The sequence below is a fragment of the Crocodylus porosus genome, unplaced genomic scaffold, assembly GCF_001723895.1.
Source record: "Crocodylus porosus isolate Cpor-Errol unplaced genomic scaffold, CroPor_comp1, whole genome shotgun sequence".
Lineage (NCBI taxonomy): Eukaryota > Metazoa > Chordata > Crocodylia > Crocodylidae > Crocodylus > Crocodylus porosus.
Genome location: NW_017728943.1, coordinates 84342733 through 84361026, shown reverse-complemented (window position 1 = coordinate 84361026; position 18294 = coordinate 84342733). Strand labels below are relative to the sequence as shown.

The following is an 18294-nucleotide window of genomic DNA, read 5'->3' as shown; positions in this document are numbered from 1 at the left end:
GCCCGGCGACCAGGCGCGGGGCTGGAGCCAGGGGTGGGCGCGGCCAGTGGGGCAGGGGCATGAGTGCCTGCGCTCCGTGTGTGTGTCTACAGATGTACCTGTGGTGTGGATGTATGTAGTGGGTGTGCGGATATCGATCCAATCATATCCAATCGAGAGGTAGTTCCACCGATCAATCGAGAGGTGGATATACACACGTATGTATCTATCTATAGACATCTATATAACGCTACAGCAGCATATAGAAGTATATATAGCATATATACATATTGTATGTATGTGTTTGCATGTGTATATATAAAGCTACAGCAGCGCCACTGTGTGTGTGTATGTGTGTATACATAGGCAGACAAGGTTCTTTGGGTAAATGAGATCTCTTTTATTAGATGAATTAAATAGTTGGAAAAATGTGTTCTTTGCAAGCTTTTGGGCCCAAACAGAATATGCATATACATATATATTTATAGAGTACTTAGTATATACGAGAATACTTTATATATATCATAGTATTTATTGTGAACAATGGTGGGCTAATTCAAGTTACACACATGGCAAATGGCTCTGCTGTAGTGTTTTTTATCTATATCTATCTATATATCTTTATTTATCAATCATAGGTCTGTTGGGCATCTATGAGAATAACATATAGATATCAATATCCATCTATCTATTTATGCCCACCCCAGTACCTTACACACACACACACACACACATAGATGGATAGATAGATAGATTTTTATGTGTGTGTGGATACAGATTCTGCCATGTCTCTACCCCCATTAATCCCAGCTGTGCCTGGGGTTTGGCTGCCACACCAACCCTGATAGGCTGCCCAGGGAGGTGCTGCCACCATATCCTTATCACTTTCCTTTTCCCGTGGTTGGGCAGATGCGAGGGCCATGCATCCCACTCTGATACCCCCCTTCTCCTTGCAGTGAAGCCCTGCGGCGACTGGTGGCAGTGGTGTGGAGCCTCCCAGTGCCACAATGCTGCCTGCTGCTGTTGCTGTCCCTGCTGGCTGTGCTACACTTAGGCAAGCACTTACTGCTGCAACGGCAGCAGCAGAGATGCCGGGAGCCACCGGGCCCCTTCGCATGGCCTTTGATTGGCAATGCGGCACAGCTGGGCAGCACGCCACACCTGGCCTTCACTCGCCTGGCCCAAGCCTACGGTGATATTTTCCAGCTGCGCCTGGGTGCCTGGCACGTTGTGGTTCTGAATGGTGAGCAAGCCATCCGGCAGGCACTGGTGCGCCAGGCTGCCACCTTTGCAGGGCGCCCTCCCTTCCCATCCTTCCAGCTGGTATCAGGTGGACGCAGCCTGGCTTTCAGTACCTACTCTGAGCTGTGGCAGTTGCACCGGCGGGTGGCGCAGGGCATGGTGCGCTCCTTCTCCACAGGTGGTGCTGGGGCCCGCCGCCGCCTCGAGCGGCACCTGCTGGCTGAGGCCCAGGCACTGCTGCAGCTACTGGCATGGGGCAGCTCAGGTGGTGCCTTTGTGGACCCAGCGCGGAGCCTGGTGGTGGCAGTAGCCAACGTGATGAGTGCGCTGTGCTTCGGACGTCGCTACAGCCACAGTGACAGTGAGTTCCTGCGTCTGGTGGGGCGCAATGAGCAGTTCAGCCAAGCTGTGGGTGCCGGCAGCTTGGTGGATGTGCTGCCCTGGCTGCGCTGCTTCCCCAGCCCTGTGCGAGCTGCTTATGCCGCCTTCCGCGAGCTCAACCGTGACTTCTATGGCTTTGTGCGTGCCAAGTTTGTGCAGCACCATGGCAGCCTCCGCCCAGGTGCTGCCCCCCGCGACATGATGGATGCCTTTATCCGCCTGCAGCAGGAGCAGCCCTGTCTGCCCCTTGAGCATGTGCCTGCCACAGTCACTGACATCTTCGGTGCCAGTCAGGACACGCTCTCCACGGCCTTGCAGTGGCTCCTCCTCTTCCTCATCAGGTGCGTTCACTAAACACCCCTCCGACACATGCATACACACCAGGGAGTCTCAACCAGGGGACGGTGACAGCTTGGGGTGCCTCAAGAACTTTTCTGGGGGGCCATGTAATACGAGCACTAGTAGATTTGTGACAGAACAGCTGACTGCATTAATCGAGTCTGCTCCGATGTATCCTAATTAGCACATGTTTAGAGCAGACATCCAGCACCTGCCCATCAGCCCTAGATTAAAACTGCTGTTTGTTTTTAGCTTCAGGGGTGGAAGGCCAAGGATCTCCCCCTCCTCACCCTCCAGTTTTGCATCTCAGCCCCACGAGAACTGCTCTGACTAATTTTCAGTCAAGAGGGCAATTTCCTGCCTTCCCCAAGTGTCAAGTGTATGCGTTGGTGTCACCTATCACAAAGCAAAGCTGGGGACCACTGCCCAACAGCTCTGCATCTTCGAAGCCAACAAGATGCAGCTGTTGGAAACGATCCACAGATCAAAGCCAACTCAAATAAACAACACTTATAAGCTAATAGGTCTAGCTGTCCGGAACACTTTTCCTGACATTAAAAAGACAAGTTGGAACAAATCCTGCAACTGAAATCCAATGCAGTCCATGAACAAATTGGCCTAAGCTTAGAGTTGCAGTGATGTACATGCTCTAAACCAAAGCAAGCTGGTTATTAGCTCTTGGTTTCTAATGGAAAGTAAAGGTAAGGTAACAATCCTGTAATTGTAGGCAGTGAAGTACTAGGGTTGTTGTGATTAACTAACACGGAAGCTCCGGGAAATCTGCCAGAAATAAAGATATTGGAGAAAAAAACCCTTTCTGCTGTTAGAGTTGCATATAGAGTGAAGCTGGCAAAAAGGCAACAAAACCAAACCTAGACATAATAGATTTTCCCAGGTCAAGATCAAGGAGGTCGTAAGATAACATCTACTTGAGCTAGATAAAAAAAATTGTCCTGTTTTATTAATGCTCCTATAATATGTACCTTTATTATTGTTGTGTGACTTGCGGAAAACCACCTCAAAACTTTTGAATAAGTAGATCTGTTGGGGACCTATGAGAATAACATGTTTATGATGCAAGGTTTCCTAAAACAGATTGGACTCAGCATAGTGCAGCGGTGGGAGGGTGGAATCTTACAGCTGGAAGAAGTTTTTAGCTCCCATTTTTTTTCCTTAATCATTTATGCCTTCTGGGGGTATTTTATGAGATTTTCCTTAGGCTCATCTACTCCACTGCTGCTTAAAAATCAGACAAATATTTCTTAAGGATAGGATATAATTTCATGTATCCATACCCGGCTTGGAACTTGAAATTATATATTTTTTTTACATGTAAATTCTCTTACAGAAATATGTTGGGAGGGGAAACAGAGACATGAAAAGCCAATTCTGAAGAGTTATTTTATGAAGTTATTTTATAATCTTTCTTTCTATGTGACAAGTCTATAATATAGGATAATTTTTTGCTAGTGATCCTAAAATATAGTATTAAGAAAGTTTAGTTTGATATCATTTATGGTAAGTATTCACAAATTGATGGGTTAAAATGCTCGTGAACTATTTTCTTTGGATAATATTTTAAGTTTAGGGAATTTATTTTTAGCTTAATAAGCATATAGCTCTCAACAGTCTATAATAGAATTTTTTAATATTTATTCATTTAAGCACCAGTGCTAATGGACTTAAAATCATAGAGAGAGCTAGTTGGAAGCAGAATTTTCATTCCATGTTTTAAACATGTCATTTCTATTCAAATGTAAGTGTCTACCTATCTTGATAGTTTATTAATGAATTTCCTATTTCATATTCCATTAATAAATAAAGTTAACATTAAATAGAATGCATATACAATATTATAAAAGTGGAAATGAACCAAAACAACACTATCAAAATGAAATATTTTGGCTTCTCCCCAACAAATTTTGGTCAAAATCTACCAATTCTCACCAAACATTTTGATTTGGATAAAACTGCATTTTTCAATGTTCTGTCAGTGATTTCAGACCAGCTCTAGTAGCACAGAATTATATAAAAAATTAGCTGGCTGAAAGTTAATATTCTGCTTGCATAGATAGTTTATATCTACACACTTATATTTAAACAGGTATCCAAAAGTGCAAGCTAAGATGCAAGAAGAAATAGATAAGATTGTTGGTAGAGATCGCCTGCCCTCCGCTGAAGACCAGCCACACCTGCCCTATGTCATGGCTTTCCTGTATGAATCTTTGCGTTTCAGCAGCTTTGTGCCGGTCACTATTCCACATGCTACCACAGCTGACACCTGCCTAATGGGCTACCTCATTCCCAAAGATACAGTGATATTTGTTAATCAGTGGTCAGTGAATCATGACCCAGCAAAGTGGTCCAACCCAGAGGACTTTGACCCATCGAGATTCCTGGATGAGAAAGGATTTCTCAACAAAGATCTTACAAGCAGTGTGATGATTTTTTCGTTAGGTAAACGTCGGTGCATTGGAGAGGAGTTATCTAAGATGCAACTCTTTCTCTTTACTTCCATACTTGTGCACCAGTGCAATTTTACTGCTAATCCAAATGAGGACCCTAAAATGGATTTTACTTATGGATTGACCATTAAACCTAAGCCTTTTACAGTTAATGTCACACTTAGGGACTCCCTAGATTTGCTAGACAGTGCTGTTCAAAGACTGCAAACTGAGAAGACAGCCAGTGAAAATCACCTCTCAGAAAATTTCTGAACATTGACATTTGAGTGTGTAAGGATGTTCCTTCTTCTCTCTCTCTCTTTAGACATAAATTAAATAAATTATAATATACTCTGGTGGGCTTTTTGGAAGAAAGCAAGCTGGAGGCACAGAAGGCACAAGAGTAGGGAGTAGCAGTAAGCAAGTTCTTTTTGTTTGTTTATTTGAATTTCCGAAAGAGAGAACCAATGGACCCTTTATATGAAGTGATGAAACAAGGACAAGGACAGGATTGGAAAGTACATTGACTTGTCTGTGAATGGGCAGGAAGAAAACAGTTATTGTAGCATGCTTTTCTTACTGCCTGTTTGGAGTATCCTCACACACACAGTTTTGCACAATCCATTCTCTGTTTCTATGAAACACTCCAAGCCCTGATTTTGCCTTCCCTGATTCTACATCCTAAAGTGACATCTGTTGTAGAAAGAGAGGTGCCCAGAATATTAGAGCTCAATTCTGCAAGGATACACTGCAGGGAACTGGTATGTCCTGTATAATAACTACTGGGATGTATATCTGTTCTTTGATTTAAACAAAAGAACCTTCAATTTTTTTAAATTAATTTGTAGTAAGAAGTCTTGCCTTTAACATTCCAAAGTGTTTACAAGTATGACAAAAAAACTAGACTCAGTTATAAGCACAATATTTTGAAATGTAGTTCATATTTTGTCTGTAAATTACATATATGAACAAATGGAATGTACTGCCACATGGACTTTCATTACATCTTGAAAGGAAAGAAAAAAAATGGTTTATCACCAAATGGCAGATGCGCTATATAATCCATGAACATATTCATAAAAAGAAAGAAAAGACTCAATCAAAAGAAAATAGCAATTGTTTTTAATTAGGAAAACTTACTAGTGGCCTTCCATTATGAACTTTGTTTTCTCAGTTAAAAGCTTATGCCCCAAGTTTACCAACTCTTGGGCACAGGAGTGATCCTTAATCACGAGTTGTCCAGCTGAAATTTGTGTGGGTAACGTTTTTCCTGTAATGGGCTTTTGGGTTGGAACTTCTGTGCTACAAAGACTGAATAATGTATACAGTATTGATGGTTATCACATAGTCTTTCTATTAGCTTGAGTTAAAATTACGCATATGATGGTTCATCATGGATTAATGCACTACGCTTTCAAAAAAGGATGTGAAACAAAAACTAATGGGAAGCTGGGATACAGAAACAGATTGGGTCCATTAATTGTAACTCGAAAATGTCTTTTGCTTTACTCAGAAAACACTTTTAAAAAATAATAAATAGATAAAGAGCCTTATGATATCCTTCAGTTCAGAGTTTATCTGAAAAATATTTATAGCTTTGTCCCTCTGTCCCAATGTATTCAGTAGGAAATAAATGATATTCATTATAGATATGGCACAAATGCATTATTTGTAAGTCAATGACCTTGCAAAGTCTTGTGAGGTACAAACCACCATCAGTTCCAAGTGAAATCAATGGGAGTTAAAGGCACTTGGCCTATTACTTGACTGTTGTATAGTCAGACCATCTGGTATCCAGAAAAATATGGGCCTGATCCTATAAATATTCATAACCTGTTGAAATCAATGGAGCAATTTGTCTGAATAAGGACTATTAGCATGAATAAGGATTTGCAGGATTGATCCTTAACTTATATAGAAAGTCCATAGTATGGCAAAATTCACATTGACACTTACAGGAGAAGGATTAAGGCCTGATCCTGACCCTTTTGAAACAGATTGGAGCGTTGCCATTGACTTCAAAGGGGGGCCATATCAGGGTCTACAGGAGGTCAGCAGTGTTTTTGGGCAAAGTGCCCAAAACACCGAAAACCTTGACTTGTGGCAGCGCAGCCCTGGGCCATTCCCCACTACCTGTCCTGAGGTGCGTGCCAAGCAAAATGCTTTCACATGCCATGTTCTGGCACCTGTGCCAGGGGTTGCCTACACCTAAAAGAACTCTTTGCTCTCCACATGGTAATAGCAAACCCAGCTCTGCTATCTCATATCTTTTTGGCTTTGCACAAGAGCGCATCTTCATGGATTTCAAAACAGCAACAATAAACATTAAATGGCCTTTTCAGTATAACAGGGTATACTCAGGTATTGTATGGATGACAAAATCTATGATATCCCAGAACTTAGCCTATACTTGTGAAATGCTTTATAACATACTCTACAGTTTCATGTTCAGATCTACATTAGATCAGATGCCAGCAACACATTTTTTCTCTTCTTCTTACATAAATATCTCACGTATTAAAAAATATATAAACCACAACAGAATAGCTGTGCTAACTCCCAGATCATTTTTTCTGTATTTTAACAAATAAAATAACTTTTTGTAATTTTGTATGTTACCCGAAAGCTTTAAAGTACATAAGTGGCTGCTAACATTGACTTTCATTCATACAGCTGAAACTGATGTTTATGAACAGATAATATGCAATATACTTTATGGTCAAATATATGCACTGTAAAAAAGTTTAAATTCATTAACATTAATTTAGAATGTATAAAGTTCTTAAGCTAATATTTGTGGACATGTTTAAGATGGATGATTGTATTACCAAATTATTAACTATAAATCATACAGCACCTGCATTCTTTGTATTTGCTGGCTTTGTTCTTTCAATATTATGCATAAACTGGAAAAATTTAGTTGTTCATACACTTTTTCTGCACTCTTCAGCTATAGGCAGGCCAAAGAGTTGCCTTTTCTCTGCTAGACAGTAATCTTTTCTGTCTGAACAGTTTCTTGTCCTGACGCAGCCAGGGAACATTGGCTTTAGTAGGACATCTGTAACTGTTCCTTATTTGCAGTTCTCAGCTAGCATGAAGTTATTAGATTCTTGCTAGGATTTGTAACTGCTGAGCAGGCGACTCAGGCTTCTAAATTGTACCATCATGGCCAAAAATCGGTAGTTAGAGAAGTGGGATAGAATGAAGGCTTCTATGACAAAGTACCTTCAATTCATTTCTCTCTCTTTTTTTGTCCTGTGTTCCAACTTTCTCCCCCCTTTTCTCCCCGCGACCAGACCACCTCCCAGTTGAAAATGGCAGCTTCTGGAGTAACTGCTAGATTGGGCAAAACTATGTCCAAGAACAGACATGTCACACCTCGTCAGATTCCCTCTTTGCCCTGTCACTTCCTTCCTAAACTGTGACTTGATGTCCCTATGGTAACATCACAAAAATATGTGCTCTTCCTGGGAACTGTATCAGGATAGAAACAGACAGAAAGTGAATCAAAAAAAAAAAATGGCAGAAGCATTTTATTCAAATCCATTTTTTAAATACAGATCTCAAGAGCCCAGTGATTTCACAGAAACCATGAAGTCAGATACCAGCACATTCATATCTTCTTATGGGAAGAGTTCTCAAGAAAAGGGACATTCTCATACTCCCCACCTCTCCCCCAGAATCATAAGGCTGGAAGCGATCTTCAGGACCATCAGGTCCAACCCTCTGCACAAATGCAGGATTTACAAATTAACCCAGTCTGGAAAACTTCAGGCTCAGACAGTGGCACCACTTACTGAGGTAGCTTTTATAGTTACAAAGTTTTTCCTGCAAATGGATCTGTATCTGCTTTGCCTGATGTCCTCCCCTCTATGGCAATGAAGAACAATTTTTCTCCATGGCAGCCCTCCAAAGATTTGAAGACTATCATAGTTTCCCCTTAATCTCCATTTTTTTCCGAAACCAAATGTGCCAAATTCCTTCAACCTTTCCCCATATAGTTTGTTTTCCAACCCCTCTGTCATAGTTCTTATTTGCCTCTGGACTCTCTCCAGTTCTTCTACCACTGGCTTAAAATGTGGTGCCCTAAATTGGCCATAGGACTCCAGCCAAGGCCTACCCAAAATGGAACTATCAGCTCTTGTGTCTTGTAAATGATGTTTCCACTAATGCAACCCAAAACTTCATTTGCCTTTTCTGCAACAGCATCATACTGCTAACTCATGTTGAATACGGCACTGTCATGAGTTTCTTGGAAGACCAGTAGATTCACAACTATGTCAATATACAAGCAAAAGATGGAGTCATGTAAATTGGAACAATACATGTAGCAGAGGCTAGGGACACTTCTACTGACCAAGGGTGTAATCATGTTCCCAATGAATAGTAAAACATCCATTAACTTCAAGAGTAACAAGATCAGAATGAAAAGAGCAAATGACAAAAGGCCAAGGACCAGAAAATGCTCTGGTCATTTCTCAACCACTCAGTCATTGATGGTCATCTAGTCTAACACCTGCCTGAGGCAGGATCATCTCTGTTCAAACCATCGTATACATGGGCATGACAGTCAGCAGGGATAGGAGAATAATCTTGGTTAAGAGGACAGGGAAGCAAATAGATTAGCTTAGGAAATCATATAGAAGGAATGATGACAGACAGACTTGGTTAAAAATGACTTAGAGTGTAGCAGTACTGCTGTCACAGAAGTGGCTGCACCATGTTTAGATGCACCTAAGCTAGGAAGCTTGGGTACTACTAACAATATAGACACAGAGCCATGCATGGGGTGCATAACTTGCCTAAGAAACAAAGCTCCATGCTCCCATAACTATACTGGTAACAGTACACCAACTTTTAAGATATCAAAAAGGATCACCTAAGTAGAACAGCTATGCAGACTGAGACCTTGAAAGGGAGAGGGGACCGAGAAAATAAAGTGTGCTTAAGATAAATGAAGAGAGTCTTATGTAGGATGTGAGGGACTATAGCTTATCCTCACCACACTGTTAGTTCAAACTATAATTCAAATTTTACATGTAATCCATCTGTTATCTACACATGACAATCTCTAGCTTCAGGAGTGATAGTTCAAGCTCTCCAGCAGGTTGGTTTGAAACTTGACTACCAGCGATGTTTCCAGCTAGTATGGAGTGAAGTTAAAGAAGCTTGAGCTACTAACTTGAGTTACTACTCATCAGTATCTAATTCAGTCATTCTGGATAGCAGAGCTGTTTTGCAACATGGTCACTGTCACTTGAGCTGGGTTAACCTGGCTGACTGTTATAGTGAAGGCAGGGTGGGGTGGCACTTTGTAGGCTAACTGGTTCACACAGGCATGAGCTTTTGTAGGCTGCAGCCTACTTCATCATCATCAGATGGTCTGAACAAAAGTTGAATGGAAAGTATGTTACATCGCACATGCAGAAAATAAGACATTCAGGACTCAGAAACACCTTGGATGGGCCCATACATACTATCATCACTGTTAAGAGCCTGCTGCCATCTCTTCCTGCATGTGATAGCTCTGCTGGCCAGTCAAAGCTGTTCCTTGTGCTTATGGATAACTAACCTCTCAACATGTAGAAGGCATTAACACACTCTCTCTTGAAAGCAAGGAGAAGAACCAGGGGTGGATTCAGAGGGTGCATTTGTACAGCCTTTTCAGACTGTACTGTGGGAACAGCAGCCTGCAACTTTTTGGTCTCCAAAGCAGGTAAGAATACACCCACCCTACTCTTGGCACCTCCTCCCTTCCCCTATGTGCTCAGTGTCATGTCCCCTCTTCTCCCATACCTCCCTCCCCTACCCACTGTTTCAGCTTTCCCCACTGTCTCCAGTTACCCCAGGAACAGGGGAAGCTTCAGAGTTATTCTTGCCTCTCCAGCCAGGGCTGCAGAGAACAGCTATGTGGGGAGCTGGGCTCAGCTAGGGACAGTAGCAGTGATGATAGGCAGGTTCCCCCTTCCTCCCTATTCCTCCCAGGTTTTCCCCACCAGCCCAGGAACAGCAGTAGGTGGGTTCTCTCTTCTCTGCTCAGAGGCACAAATAAATTGGGTGTGGGGGAGGGAAGGTTTTAATGAGCACATGGGGGAGGGAGATGATGCTGAGAGCAGAAAAGGTAAGGGATTCTTACCTGACTTGGGGGCTTTAAAAAAGTCCCTGGCTGCTGTTCCCATGGCAGGGTCTGTCTGCCCCAGTATGGGGGGAGGCTGAGAGCAGAGGGTGCAGCCACCCCTACAGTGCTGGTCACTGCTCCCGCATCCCCATTTTTCATATCCTGGATCTGTCTATGGGCAGAGCCAGTTCCAGCCAGACAATGAAGCAGGGGTGTCCTGCCTCTTCACAGTCCATCCAAACTTGGGAGCAGGGGGACAGTGAGAAGATCCACTAATATTTACCTGATTTAGGATGCTGATGCCCATTCCCCAGTGCCTAGGGTGTCTCTATTGTAGTTGAGGAATGGGGTCTTGGGTAGGTGGAGTGAATCAAGTGTGTGGCCTGTAAGGTGGTATCAATTGTGGAAGAAGCTGTTGAGACTATATGCATTTGAAGGATGAATGAACTGTGGAGATCTTCTGGATAAGGCTATATGGGAGGGGAGGTGTCAAAGCCCATGTGTATGTATGGTCCATCTTTATCATTTGCATGGCTCTGTACAATTTGTGAAGGAATCTGTAGGGGCAGGGGGTGGTGGTTAATGAATATGAAATCTACCAAAATGTGGCAGTTAGCATTGTATGTGTAGTTCTGCATGGGTTTCCAGCAGAGGTGGCAAGGATCTGTGCATCCCATGGAGATCTACATATCTGTATCAGCTGAAGGACTGAATTAAATGGTCTGTATCATGAGAATGTCAGAAGCCATTGGAGTTGAGTGCCAGAAGCAATGGCCTATTTTAATAACTGATGGCACTTCAGTGGGAGGTGAGGGGCAGAGCTTTAACAGGTACCACCACTTATTTTTTCTTTCCAGTCTTGATAGTGAGGTACATGTTCATTAAATGCAGGTAGAAGTCTGTCATCTAACCCCAAACTAAAAGCATGTCTAGATTATTCCCACAGTAGAGGGAAGGGGATGATGAAGAACATGCATATTCATAACAATGCATCTGAAGTGAAGAAGATGCAGTGTCTCTTTAGTTAGGCAATTAGGTTCTGAACAGCTTGCGTGTCAGATTCTGATAGTGTAAATTAAGTATGATGTGCACTGCAGGTAGAACCCCAGAAATGGCACAGTGCAGTTCCTGGATGAAAGGAGCCTCTTGCTGCAGTTTATATATTTAATCGTATTTTGTATTTTAATTAATTATTTATTAATGTTTTCCCACTCTGCTTAGAACATCATAAAAGTTCTGAACCTTAGATCAATCCTCTCTTTGTTTAAGAAAGATGATTGGCTCAATTCACGCAAAAAGTGCCACTGAAGATTAAACCAAATGATTTCACAATTGCTCTCTCTAATGAAAAATAAGATTCTTTTAAAGGAATCTTTGTTTTTATCACTACCGCAAAGCTACTTTTTCTTCCCTTGGTGAGACACAGTCTAGTAGCTGCTGGAACACAGCATCATGCTGTAACTTGTTCCAAGACATAACTGGGTTCATCTTTCCATTTCTGGCAGAAGCGAGATAGAGCTGTACCTACACTCCAGAACAGTATGCCCTGCAGGGAAGCTTTCTGGGTAACCTTTCCAAGTGGCACAAGAACAAAAGAGAAGCGTTTTCCATGAGCTCTCTCTCTGTGTGATGCATTCTTTCTCTCAGGTGTCTCTCTCTAATAGCCTGTATCTCACTGCCAAGCTAACAGTCTTCCAAGTGTGTGACAAATACTCCTACTACAGTGAGCTGAATACAAAGTAGCTCATAAATTGTAAGCAAAAGCACTACAGGAAATAAATGCAAGAAAATTAAACAAGGTTAAATCTCAGAAATAGGGGGAAACATAACTTGAGGCAAATCTTGCTACCTTTATTTGTTAAAAAGGATGTGGTAAAATTAGAACGGCAAGGCAAATCTTCTGTTTAAGCAGCCAGTTCCAGCAAGAGTTAGATAAGCAATTGTTTTCATTGGCATTAAAATAAAGCCAATAACCAGAGCTTTTGCACACAGATCCCAAAGCACCTTACATGAATTGGTAAGAATCACTGTTCCTCTTTTACAAGTGGGGAAAGTGACACACAAAAACCTCCTTCTGCAAATTCAGTGGTACAGCCAAGAACAGAATTCAAATTGCTTGACTCTTAGGCTGATGCACTGTACCACATGGCCTCTGGCAGCTATAAGAACATCTTGAATTATCCACATTTTGAATATAATCCTGCTAGTTGCAGCTAATATGAGACATGTATGAAAAAGAACCATGCAAGAAGATGCCTGGGTCATCGTTGAAAAGTGTTACATCTGGGTTAAGAAGAACTTACACATGAACAAACAGGTGTGTTCTATCCCCAGCAAGAACATGCATAACATGATTGCTGGGTATGTCCCATCCAATGAAACATATTCAGAGGGGCCTGTTGGAGGCATCTCCATCAAACAGCAGGAAGAGAGGAGGGAGGGGGAGAGAGAGAGAGAGAGAGGAGGGTATCTACATGTATGAATTCCCTGGTTCAGGAAATCATTGGTGATCCAGTTACCAACATAATGCTGAGCTGTAGGGCTTTGGCAGTTTGTCCAACCTGCAAGTCCTACAGGGGTTGGTGGAAGGGGGGAAGGAGCAGGCTTCAAAATACCACAAGGAACTATGCAAGTCTGCTGTTGTCTTATCACTTTTTCCCATATCTACTCTTATTATAGCACTACTAGAAGTAAGCAACTATTATTTTCATCAGTCTCTTGAGATGATGCTTGCTATGGGTGCTGTTGAAAGAGCTCTGTATGGCAAAACAGAATGTCCTCTCAGGAAACTGGAGCACATGTTCATCAATTGTTTAAATCACCAAACATCTGGAAGCAGAATGAAGCTATTGCAAAATATTTGCATGCAAAAATTGGGGTCTTAGGTGGTCAGTTACACCTTTCTGAACACAACGGAAGTATCCAGTTTTCCAGATGGTTTATAGCAAGAAGTTCATGAGGCACAACTTTCATTCAGATTGGAGCTCCTTAAATCTTCTATGATGTCAGGATTGTATCTCGATTTGTCAAAGTCAACTTTTCCAATAAGGATCTGCCTAATGGAACCCTACATCAGAGCCATATAAATCTTGGGGTTTGCGGCACATTTCCCTCTCCAAGGAAAAAAAAAAAAAGAAAAGCCTGGAATGGATTGAAGATAGAGAGCTGAATTCTTTAACTGGCCATGGAAGTGTCACAGGTAATTGTTTTACTATCTGCCAGTTTTCCAAGAAACAGGTCAAAGTGTGAATAGTCATCCAGGGTGAACATCTAAAATTACCCCTCCAGATCAATCTGCAGAATCTCAGTTTGTGATTAGGCCTTCTAGTCACACTGCCATTATACAAGTAACATGAGGGAGCTTGCAAGAAGGCTTTCTGGTTGCAGACAAGTTCAGTGTTCTGTACTTCCAACCAAGCACTTTCCAGGAGCACCTTCCATAGATTTTTACAGTAAAAATTTAACAGCAAGAAACTGCAGTGTCCAGAGGTGGAGACACAAGGAGTCACTCTACTGGTAAAGGCACCTTCTACATTTTCTTTCATCCTTTGTTCTTGCTTGTTCTTTTGGTCTCTCTTTCCACTCATCCTTTTTTCTCCTTCTCATTCCCTCTCTCCTTATTTTCATATATTTCCTCTCTTTACTGTCTTTCTTCCCTCCCATTTCCTAACTTCCTCTATTTTTCCTTCTCTTATTACCCCATTTTTCTTATACTTTCTATTCCCTGCCAATAGTCAGCCTCAACAGCTTTCGTGACAAAAGATGTTATTCTTATGAAAAGCCTGCATGAGAATCACTCTGTGAATTGATCAAAGACAGGAATATACCAATAACAAAAAAAATTGCAAATGATACAGCTTCAATGCAATGCCTAGAAGACATTGTCACTGGAGAGTCTCATCTTCATTGGGAAAACACTTGAAAAATAGAGCTGGCATAAACTCAAAAAACAACTTGCTTACCATTTAAAGAAATCACAGTAAGCATTTGAAGATGAATTCCTGAATATCACTGCATGTACACTAGAGAATGAAAGAGCCAGAACTCTCTGTAGACCTTAAAAATGCACAGGAGAAGAGAGTTGCTGTCTCAGAACTCCTAAGATCCCCCTGGGCATGCTTCCACAATCACACACCTTGTAGAAATTCAGGGGCATAGAAGACAGACTCTTTAGCATCAAAAATCACAGGTCTGCTACTTGATTTAAAGGAGATCTGCTTCCTGGTACTAGGTTCAGTTCCCACTGAGGATCGTATGCATGCACAACTATAGCTGATTCCAAAATGACACCCAAAATGGGACTTGAACAAGTTTTCCAGATGCAACTGAAGTCATTGCTATGCCCCTCCTCCTCAGCTGTGCTAGATGCCCTTCATTGGCAGCCAAGAAGCTGGGTTGTCTTATACAGGGTTAAATATTTAATTTAGAATAATCACATAGTTAATTAAAGGAAATGCATGTACAGAAACCTTCATAATATGAAACTGGTGTGGAAATAAATTCCTCAGCTCTGTTTCACAGCTTATAAGGGATGGTCTCTCGAGAATGCAAATGTCAGGTCAAGACACTTAGATTTGTAAGCTATTTCAGTATATTTGCAGTCCTTTCCTCAAACATAAGAATCTTTATCAACCCTCAACTGCACTGAAACCACCACCTTGGTTCATAACATTTCTAAACAGTCCACAGCTTATAGGCTGCAGGCTCCACTATCCTAGGGGAATCTTGAACAATTCTCTAGGTAAAAGTGAAAGTCTCTCAGTACTCTGAGATTACTCTCATTACTCATTACTGTTTACTCTTCCTTTGTATTTTTTTTCTTGACTTCAGCTTAGGGGTGGTCTAAACCATCTCTGGCCTCTGAAAAATTTAGAAAAAGATATAGTTAGTGCAATATAACTCCTTGGGTGCATGAAGTTATACCAGTAGAAAGGAGTTTATACTGTTGAGGGGGCCAAGATATTTGCTCCCTTCTGCAGTGCGTAACAGTGTTGGCCCTGAATGCTGTTTCAGGCTTTCCTGCTGTTAAACTGCGCCAGCAAGTCATTCATGACTTCCACAGATGTTTCTGTTTTCTGAACTAATAGGAACCTTCTGCATTGCCTGCTCTCCCTAAAGACCAATGCCAGCTCAATCAAGAGAAAAAAATCTCCACTTGACATGGGGAGCTAAGAGCTGGCTTGCCCACAGGCTTAACATCTGTACGAGATTCTTCAGAGGCATAAGAGCTATTGCACAGAACCATTGCTGAGCTGATATGAGCCAATAGGGCTGGAACACTCAGGCCTGAACACATCTCCACCTGTACGAGTTCCATCATCTTTTAATGGTATTTAGCACTATTAACATTTTGAATTGTGAGGCAGTTCCCTTGTGAGTAACAAAGAATTGTCGATACTAAGTTTTGCTCCCAGAGCCTTTACAGTACTCTCAGTAAGAAGAGTGGCCATTCTGTTTTAGCAGGGATTAAAAGAGGGCTGTGATTACCTGGCCAGGCATAGGAAATCAATAATCTGGTTTAGAAATTTTGGTGGTGATGTGTCAAGGATTTCAGGTTTTCCTCCTCTCGCCATTACAAAAGAAGCCATCATGAGCACGTGTTCCCATGTGCATCAGCATGTTCCTATGAGAAATGGAAGCTGATCTGGAATTTATCCTCTTTTACCTCCTCTTTATTTGACTCTTAAGCAGTATTTTAAGTAATTCACCAGACTACAATCTGAATTTGGGTATCTGTAACAGGGCACTGGCCCCAGGCCCTATTACAATTCAGAGTGCTCCTCCAGGTCCAGACAGAGCAGAGGACTTACCAGGAGATGCGGAGCCAATCAAGCAGCAGAGAGTGATGTGCTGACAGTGTCTGGGGTGAACACGGTGACCCATGTGTCTGGCAAGAGGTGAAAGACGCATGTGAGGTCCCAGAGCTGGGCCCCATTGGCCAAGGGAGACCAAGCTGAAAGGTAAAGCCAGGCTGGCTGGAAGGAAGATTTTCCCCAGACAGGGGAAGCATGAGTGTGCTAGAGCTCATGCGCACCATGCAGAGGCATAGGAACTATAAGAGGAGCTGGGACATTGAGCTGGAGACAGACCCAGAACAGGGTAAGAGGAGAAAAAAGGCCTCTACAGGGGAGGCAGCACAAGAATCTGCAGCCAGGGTGAGAGAGTTACTGCTGCTAGTTAGTCCAGAATTGAGTGAACTCACTTCCAGTGAGTTTAAATGAGAAGCATAATCTAAATGAACTTTGTCAATTAGTAAGATGTAGAAAAATCTATTATAGTCAGAGTGGAAAAGCTTTTTGATGGGCCAGCTGGTCAAAGGATGGAATGTATATGAATTGATTGATTGAGGGTTGGTGTATATATTAACTGAACCCTGAGCAGGTTAAGAAAATATAGGAAGAGTGATTGACAAGATGCTGGTAAACTTGTTAGTTGGTGAAATATAAGGTTGCTATGTGTGGAAATGGAAGGACTGTAAATATGAATTAATTAATATTTAGCACCCGTTAGCTAATAGATCTGGGGTGAGAATAGATTTGAGTGTAGAAACGTTTGTTAATTGATGAACAAAGTAAAGACAAATCAATTGAATATTGATACTTAACTGGTGGCCCAGGGAAACAAGGACCTATTATGGATAGACCCCGTGGGGATTAGCCTATTGTCTATTGAAGAAAAGATCTAGCAGGGTTGGGAACCCGTAAGTATTGGCCTGTTAATGGCCAGTTCCTGAGAATAAGAGACTGAATAACTGGATAGTAATCAGTTGTCACATCATACTTACTGAAAGGGCAAGTCCAGGGGAGAACATGCATACCTGCATAGATCTGATAAGTACAGGGTGTAAGGAAGGTGGAGCCCTGTGGAGACAACCCTTACTTTCATCCTGATCACTATGGGTGTTTGGAAAAATCTCACTTCCCTTTTTCTCTTTTTTTATATTTTGAACATCAAGGCATGGCAGAAAAGTATTAAGAGAGGCAACCCGAAGTGAAGGAGAGGGGTGGCTGAGGAGTTTCCACCAGCTATGGAACTCTCACAGTATCCATTAGAGACAAACAATTATAACATTTAGATACACTGCAAATTTGGGAACGAAAGTTTCAGATCTGATAAAAGCATAGAGATGAAATAAGAAATAGAAAATATGTTTATAAAATGTCCTCTGTTGAAGTTTTTCTTGATTCATACTATGTTGCTCAGGAATACTATTACATGCTCAATATAATATTTCTAAGTCATGCTAAATGAAGCCCTACAACACCTCCAACTAAGCTTTGCCATGTTATTTTAATAAAAGCAATATTGAATTATTAAAGGCAAGCAGTAAATTATATTTCCTAATGCCCAAAACATTAGAAAATATAAACTTCTATCTAACTACAAGCTATGCATATCAGATTCCACTTGTTTATCTCAGTGTAGCTAAAATAAAATTAAGGACTAAAAATAAATCAATGGCCTGTGCAGACTCATGGGAATTTTCCCTTCCTTTAGTGTATCTCTAGCACATGGTAGAATGAGTGCCTCACTAAGCATAGACTTCCCATGGCAATTCAAATCTTTACCTTTGAAAGTTTTTGAAACAGTCTCATTTGACCTGATGCATAGCTCAAGATTAGATATGCCCTTTGCCAAACAGAAAATCCACCCTACTACTACATAACTCACTCCAGTGGTCATTGATCCTTTCTAGTATTGGAAATTGTCTACCCATGTAGGTACTAACAGAACTAACTAAAGCACCCTGTTCAAATTTGTTGATGACACTAAGATGTGGGGGGATGTGGG

The 18294-nt window shown here is 41.7% G+C and overlaps 1 protein-coding gene across 1 annotated transcript; it reads left to right on the top strand.

Moving 5' to 3' along the window:
- Positions 1-915: 915 nt before the first annotated feature.
- LOC109319889 (cytochrome P450 1B1) lies at positions 916-7247 on the top strand (the record flags this gene model as incomplete). Its single annotated transcript, XM_019549720.1, has 2 exons — positions 916-1943; positions 4046-7247. Coding segments are annotated over 2 exons (1641 nt in total), but the record flags the coding sequence as incomplete, so codon positions are not given.
- Between the last annotated feature and the right edge of the window lie 11047 nt (positions 7248-18294).